The 7,495-nt window shown below is 28.2% G+C and overlaps 1 protein-coding gene across 4 annotated transcripts in view; it reads left to right on the top strand.

Moving 5' to 3' along the window:
* The window catches only part of LOC116852816 (alcohol dehydrogenase 1-like), a 5,411-nt gene extending 1,402 nt beyond the window's left edge, over positions 1–4,009 (top strand). Inside the window, exons 1-9 of one of the 4 annotated variants that reach the window (XM_032833508.1) lie at positions 87–189; positions 422–492; positions 587–685; positions 809–935; positions 2,024–2,130; positions 2,559–2,732; positions 3,018–3,166; positions 3,312–3,477; positions 3,528–4,009. In XM_032833508.1, the coding sequence (XP_032689399.1) occupies positions 590–685; positions 809–935; positions 2,024–2,130; positions 2,559–2,732; positions 3,018–3,166; positions 3,312–3,435 (777 nt within the window). In that variant the 5' untranslated portion in view covers positions 87–189; positions 422–492; positions 587–589 and the 3' untranslated portion in view covers positions 3,436–3,477; positions 3,528–4,009. Of the gene's footprint in view, positions 1–59; positions 493–586; positions 686–765; positions 936–2,023; positions 2,131–2,558; positions 2,733–3,017; positions 3,167–3,311; positions 3,478–3,527 lie in introns of those variants that run through there. The other 3 variants (XM_032833507.1, XM_032833506.1, XM_032833509.1) reach the window with 3 other exon arrangements.
* The last annotated feature ends 3,486 nt before the right edge of the window (positions 4,010–7,495 follow it).

The following is a 7,495-nucleotide window of genomic DNA, read 5'->3' as shown; positions in this document are numbered from 1 at the left end:
TATATATATATATATATATATATATATATATATATATATATATATATATATATATAATCATGTCATAAAATAACTGCATAACGCGCAATACAAAAATTTGCAAAATTTCAACCAAAATGAATGCAAAAAAATATATACATACATATTTTTTATTATTTACGCAATAATGCGTACAATCAACAGTTGTCGGTAAGTGTGTACAAACAATACAAATATTGACAAATTATAGATTTATAAATAATTTTTGATCTCTTGTAGACTTATAGATTATTATAATATTATATAATACACACATACACGCACACATACACGCGCGCGCGCGCGCGCACGTGTGTATGTGTATAATAGCCTTATTAGTGCGATAGTGCATTTTATTTTGTGTATAGAGATATCTAAATCTGTCCAAAACTGATTTTGAAAGGTAAATATAACCTGAGATTGGAAACCTGAGAGTGAAAATCGAAAAATTTTCCTTTCCATAGATACATTCAAGTAAAATATTATATTTAAAATATATTGAAAAATGTTGCAAATAATTCTATATATGAAAAGATCGCAAAACTAAATTTGAACGAATATACTACAGATAATGGAAAATATACAAGATAAAACAATAATAATTACCGGTGGTGGCCGTGGTATTGGCTATAGCATTGTTGAAGAATTACTTCGCAAAGGTGCAAAGGTAATTTATAATCATAAACAAAAACAAAGATACTTTATAATATATAATATATATTTTATCACTCTTATGTCTTATTACAGAATCTTATTAAACCATCATTATCAGTTTCACGTTTTATTATAGAAAATCGCTATTGTCGACCTGCCTATGTCGAAAGACCACGAAGCAGTGACTACTTTGAAAGGAAAATTCGGGGAAGAACGTGTCATCTATTTTCCGTGTGATATAACAAAAACCGAAGACTTCAAAGGTCGAATCTCTGATCAAATGACCTGAATTATAACGAAATAATCATAATTTTTTTACTTATCATTTATCTTTAACGATCGTAGCGTTTATATTTTATAGATTTGAGTAGAAAATATTTATTAAATGGGCCGTTTAAGGTTCTTGGTCCTCGCCGCGGATATATTGATTTATGACATTAGAAAAAAGGATATGCATACCTGCAAAGTATGTCGAAGTGAAAAGATATATGACATTAGCAATTGATTAGGTATACATACACTTCTAAAATACTCCGAACACTTTCCTTTTGCTCTATCAATAAACCATAAAACGGTTTAACGTGAGATAATAAGGAAATAAAGATTAAAAAAGAAGATTGTATGTTACGTTAATTTTACGGTAATTTATTAATTATTGGAAAAAGGAAAAATGCTTGGAATATTTTAGGAGTGTATTTAATTGATTGTTAATTTCCCAGCTAGCAAGATAACGTCATTAAGACGTCTATACCCAGCAAACACAATGTTACATGTAACGTACATGTTAGTTGTAATTTCCTACTCAACAATATAACTGTTACATAACACGCGTGTTATATAACAGTTATATTATTGAGTAGGAAATTATAACTAACATGTACATTACATGTAACATTGTGTTTGCTGGGTAACATCTTAATGACAACCTAATGAAGTCACAGTTGCTACCTGGGTTTTTGGATATATGTTTTTACTTCGTCATATCGACTTGCAAGGAAGTATTTGGTTTATTTTAAAGATGTCGACTGCAAGTGTTTTTTTATAATAGTATATCTTTTACTTCGATATATCTTTTTATTTCGATGTACTTTGCAAAAAATTTTGGGTATATATTTCTTCACTTCTAACGTTATTAATCAAGAGTTTCGCGATGAGAAATCAAGAACCTTAATATATTACTCAATAAACTATCAGTAACATAATTAGTAATTTCAATATTATAATTTTCTACTCAACAATGTAATAATACAGCGCGAGAGAATTATGCAACAATTACATTGAATGAAAAATTATAACATTGATGTAATGTTATGGTTGATATTTACTGAGTAACTTGTTTCTTAATCATTAGAGATTTTCAAGCAAATTGTGAGAGTTCTCAATGGACTGGATATACTCATCAACAATGCTGGACTTCAAAATGACAATTTGGTTGAACAGACCTTTAATATAAATGTGGTAGGTAAAGTCAAAATTAATTTTTTTCAAAACAATAAATTTGGAATAATAAGACTTTCCAAAATTTCAATTATAACTATATTGATAAATTATGTCATCACATTTTAATTAAACTTATGTAAACATATTTATGTACTACCCCAGATAGCACAGAGAATTTAAAAAGAATTTAGTCGTATATCACCAATTCTAAATTCATTTTTAGATGCAAAAATAATTCTTTTTACTAAACTGAACTCTAAATAATTTTCTTTACACCTGAAAATGAACTCAGAATTGGTGATATATGACTAAATTCCTTTTGAATTTTTTTTTAATTCTTTGTGTTATCTGGGATCTTACGTACCTTAATTTACGTAAATATGTTTATTTACTACATTCGATATATAACGTTTATAATAAAAATATATGTTTCATTATTTTTATAGATAGCGCTAATTCGCGGTTCACTTATGGCTTTGGATTATATGGGAAAGCACAATGGCAGCAAGGGAGGTACCATAGTAAATGTAGCATCCACAGCTGGAATTGTACCTTCACCTGAACTATCAGTATATTCTGCTTCTAAGTTTGCGGTCGTTGCATTCGGTCGCAATCTCGAGGTGCGATATATATTTTACGAAAGCAAGAAACATTGTTGTACTTCATCTACACTATTATTTTAGACTCCTGCAATTAAAATATTTTAATTCTTTAAAAATTTATCTTAAGGATATCTAAGATATCCTTAAAATATCTGTGCAATATTTTTTAGACCTTCATTTTCCTGTATGCATATTCGACAAATTGTTATTGTATTGCTTTGTTGCAATAGTTAATTTATAAGTTAATATCACTTATAATGAATAAAGGATGAATAAAATTTTACAGAAATTATTTTTATACAGGCCTTTTATAACAAAACCAATGTTCGTATTCTAACATTATGTCCTGGTTTAACAAAAACGAAATTGGCAATGGATATCAGCACTAATACCGTTCTCGATTTTGTGGATGAAGAAATGGTACAGAGCATAAATACTTTTACAAAACAACCGTAAGTTTGAAATAATTAATACATAGAAAAATCTATATAAATTATGTTTGCTCATCATTTTCTTATTGATTCCATTTATATTATTAAATGTCCCATAAAAAATTACATAAGTAACTTATTAATATAACACATTTCATATCTATAGATGTACACATGTAGCAAATGCTGCTATCGATCTCATTCAAAAGGGTGAGAATGGAACAATTATGGTTGTTAAAAATAATGAGCCACCATTTGCTATAAAAATACCATTGTATGTTTGCAAGTAAAATTCAGCATTAGGCTCTTACACAAAGGGATTAAGCAATATTAAAAAAAAAAAAAAAAAAAAAAAAAAAAAAAAAAAAAAAAAAAAAAAAAAAAAAAAAAAAAAAAACTGGGAACTATCCCCAGAATCTAAAATAATGTATTTGATATAATCAAAATTTTACCAAAATTTAATCAAAATTTTAGAAGAAACAAGAGAATACACACTTACATATATATAATATATATGTATATGTACACACATATAATTTGTACATAATAATAATAAAACCCTACAAAATGCAAAATAAAAGTATGGCAGATATCAGTACAAAAATAATATAATATTTATTGTTATAATAATTGACATATTGTGGTAAATTCAGATGGGGGTGTTATTGCCATTCTAGAATATATCTTAAATAATATAATTTTAAATAATAATTTTAAATATATCCTAGAAGGCGCATGCGGCGATAATAGCCTCCATTTGAATTTACCACAATATGTTAATTATTATAACAATAAATATTATAATTAACACATGTATCTTTGGTAATTATAATAAATGTTAAATATATAGTAATTTTTATAATACTTGTTGAATTTTTATTTCAAATGCATTGTCTCCTCGATGACTGTTGAATCAAGAGTAAAACGAAACAAATTGCTTGAAGCGTCGGGACGTTTAATACGCAAACTTAGTAATCTCAATTGCTATTTTTCATCTTCTGTGATTTAAAAACACCTGTTCTGGAATAGAAGACTAGAGAACCCAATCTACGTTCCGAAATTCACTGCCAGTACTGAAATTCTATAGTTCATGTCACGTATACTATAGAATTTCAACACTGACAGTGAATTTCGGAACGCAGCCCATGTATTACCAGGTGATTGAAAACTGAGGCGGTAGATGGCACACCAAAAAGCGATAGATTTAAAGCGGTAGATCTTTTATTTCAGAAGTTTTGTGAAATAAGACATAAAACTGATTTAATAAAAAAAATATTGTAATTATAAATAATACGAATACCTAAAACAACTTAATAGCAAATAAAAGAGAAATTATACTTATAATAAAAAGTGTATTCATAGTTTTTTCTGTAATCGGTTGCTTTCCAAAAAGAGACACAAGTCAACACAAATATCATTCTATCTTTGTTCCACATTTAGTCAGTAACAAAGATAGATACTTGTGTAGATTTATGTCTCTTGTTGGAAAATAACCTTTATTTAGTCTCACTGAATATCACAAATTTTGTATAAAACTGGTTAACAGAAAAAATATTCTAATTATAATAAGTAATACGAAAGCCAATGCAGGGTGAGAATATAGAGTTCCTAGGGACTCTTGGTTGCATTCCAAAACATCTTTTTCGAAGAAAATTTTACTCTTAAATCTATAGTTCATGTTACATATACTATAGACGTAAGAATAAAATTTTCCTCGGAAAGGACGTTGTGGAATACAACCTTAGTAGGAAACACGATAACACCGCTCACGGTAGTCTGGCAGTACTAAATTAGAATAGCGGAAATAATATGTTGTTTCAAATATAATTTTCTTATTTATAAGCGTGGTTGTCAGTCTTTAATGTATTCTTCAAGATTAAAATTTTCAATTTCTACACGAATAATCGATAAAATATATAAGTAAAATAAAAAAACGGTAGATAACCCAGCTAAAACGGTAGACGGTAGATTTGTGAGTAGACCAAAACGGTAGACCTGGCAACATTGAGAGAACCTCAAGGATGCGTTCTTTTATTCACACATATACAACCCCATGCATAATTTAATCGTTCTGTATATACAGTTGCGCACATTAAACTGCAGACTGCGTACATCTTGACCGTTCTTTAATTTAAGTTGCAAGCAAAATCGTGCAATTGTTTGCAACTTTTAGCATCCCAATCCAAGCGGTTGCCGAAAAATTATAGCCTGAGTTCCGAATGTGCAGGAACCTTAAGTACAAATACGATTCTTTAGTGTGCAGAAAGTAGCGCGTTTCTCAGACAGCACACAATATTTATGATAAATATTTATTTCGAATTATTTCTTAAAAATATTACATAAATATAATATAAATATTTTATATATACACACACATGAAGTAAAAAGTATCAAAATCTTTATTGAAAATATTATTAAAATACAGACTAAATATTTTATACAATATTTATAGTAAACGAAAAATAAATATTAGTAGTAATATTTTGTAAATATATCTACAAATATTATATATGAAAAAAATAAATGTAATTACTTAAAATTATTAAATTAATAAAAAAATAAAAAATCCGAATCTCAGCAATGGTAAGCAAATTTTCAAAGTACAATTTAAATTCAATTAAGTAGCGTGTGAAACAATAAAATGGAAATTTTAAGAAAAATTCAGGAAAAGAGAAAAATGTATATAAATGTATATATTTTAATAAATATTTTTATAATATTTATAAGATATATAAATATTTTTCATCTATTGAATCTAAGGTCACAAAAATATTTTGTAAATATATTTGTAAATATATTTATGAAACATTTTGGTAAATATTCATAAAATATTCAAATAAATCTTATAAATATTTTGTAAATATTTTATAAATATTTTGTATTGTCTGGGTTAATGGATGAAAAGGATAGAGAATAGTAGTAATTGATGTAATGTGTTCAATAAATGTACAAAAATGTGTATTAAATATAGTCGAAATACTACAATCTTAACAAAGAAACACATAACTGCTATATAACATAGAAGTAACAAGAGTATGTGTTATGTCTATGTTATATAACAGTGATATTTTGTTCTAGGATAATTGTAAAAAATATGGAAAAATTAATTTATTAATGAGTTGTAGATGGATACTGCAAATATGGGAGCTATTGGAGGTTTGTTTTTAATAACAGCATCTGAAATTAACTCTGAGGACTCTTTATCCTCATAACTGGCCATGTTCTATGTACTAAATCGATTTCAATTAATGACATTTTTTATATTATTTGATATTATTATTAGACTGCCTCTCTCTCTCTCTCTCACACACACACACACACACACACACACACACACACAATTTTTATAAAAGCAATATTGATACATTACTGATGGGACCCGACATCGGACATACGACGACCCAATAGCTAATAGGAAAATTTATTTTCTAGGGACAGTACATCACTAGCTAGTAACTTTAAAAAGTGCAATCTTGATGCATCCACGAAATGCATTCTGCTACATCTGTTGCAAATAAAAGGGGAGCGTCCCGATTGACCACGGTACGATTGGACACAACCAACTGATGAAAAGAATTATCTAGTGAATTACTAGGTCGAACCAATCATTACAATCTGTGTCCAATCGTACCGTGGTCAATCGGGTCCCACCCAAATAAAAGAACGCAACCCTAGGGTCGTTCCAAATTAGGTGTGTTCCAAAATTCAACTTTGGTTACCATAGTTCTATAATTTATATTACGTATACTATAGAAAATAGTAACCAAGTTACTAACCAAGTTACCTATAGTTACCAAGTTTATATTACGTATACTATAGAAAATAGTAACCAAGTTTGAATTTTGAAACGTACTCTAAAGAGAATCGCCAAGAAGCCGGAAGTTGGCAGTTTAAAACAGAGTGAGAAAGTTGATTTGTCTCTAGTGCTTTCTCATTCTATCGTATAGAAAGAATATGGTCACTGTCAAACTGTCAAGTGCTATATATAATGTAGTGCAGAATTAAAAAAATAAAACCATATCTTTCACTTATCTTGATATAAAATTGATTTAATATTTATAATATTTTATGCTGTGTATAAATAATCACAGCAATTGGTCTTATCCTGTTCTCATTCTACTGTCAAATGAAAATGTTAGGTTACTATAACGAAATACAGTTCTTGGATAAAGTTTAGTGCTGTAAATAGTTTAGTACTGTATGTGCTTCAGAGTGACGAATGGATCAATCACATTACTTTATTTAACGTTTTAAAGTATTTGCAGTGTGTTAAACGGATCCTCCTTAACGGTCAATAATATAGTGAGAAAGCACTGGGGGTAAATCAACTTTCTCACTCTGTTTTAAATT

This window comes from Odontomachus brunneus, unplaced genomic scaffold (genome assembly GCF_010583005.1).
Source record: "Odontomachus brunneus isolate Ranch 3 - 2012 unplaced genomic scaffold, Obru_v1 Obru_scaffold_256, whole genome shotgun sequence".
Lineage (NCBI taxonomy): Eukaryota > Metazoa > Arthropoda > Insecta > Hymenoptera > Formicidae > Odontomachus > Odontomachus brunneus.
The sequence above is the reverse complement of the archived record's forward strand: the minus strand, read 5'-3'. Positions and strand labels throughout refer to the sequence as shown.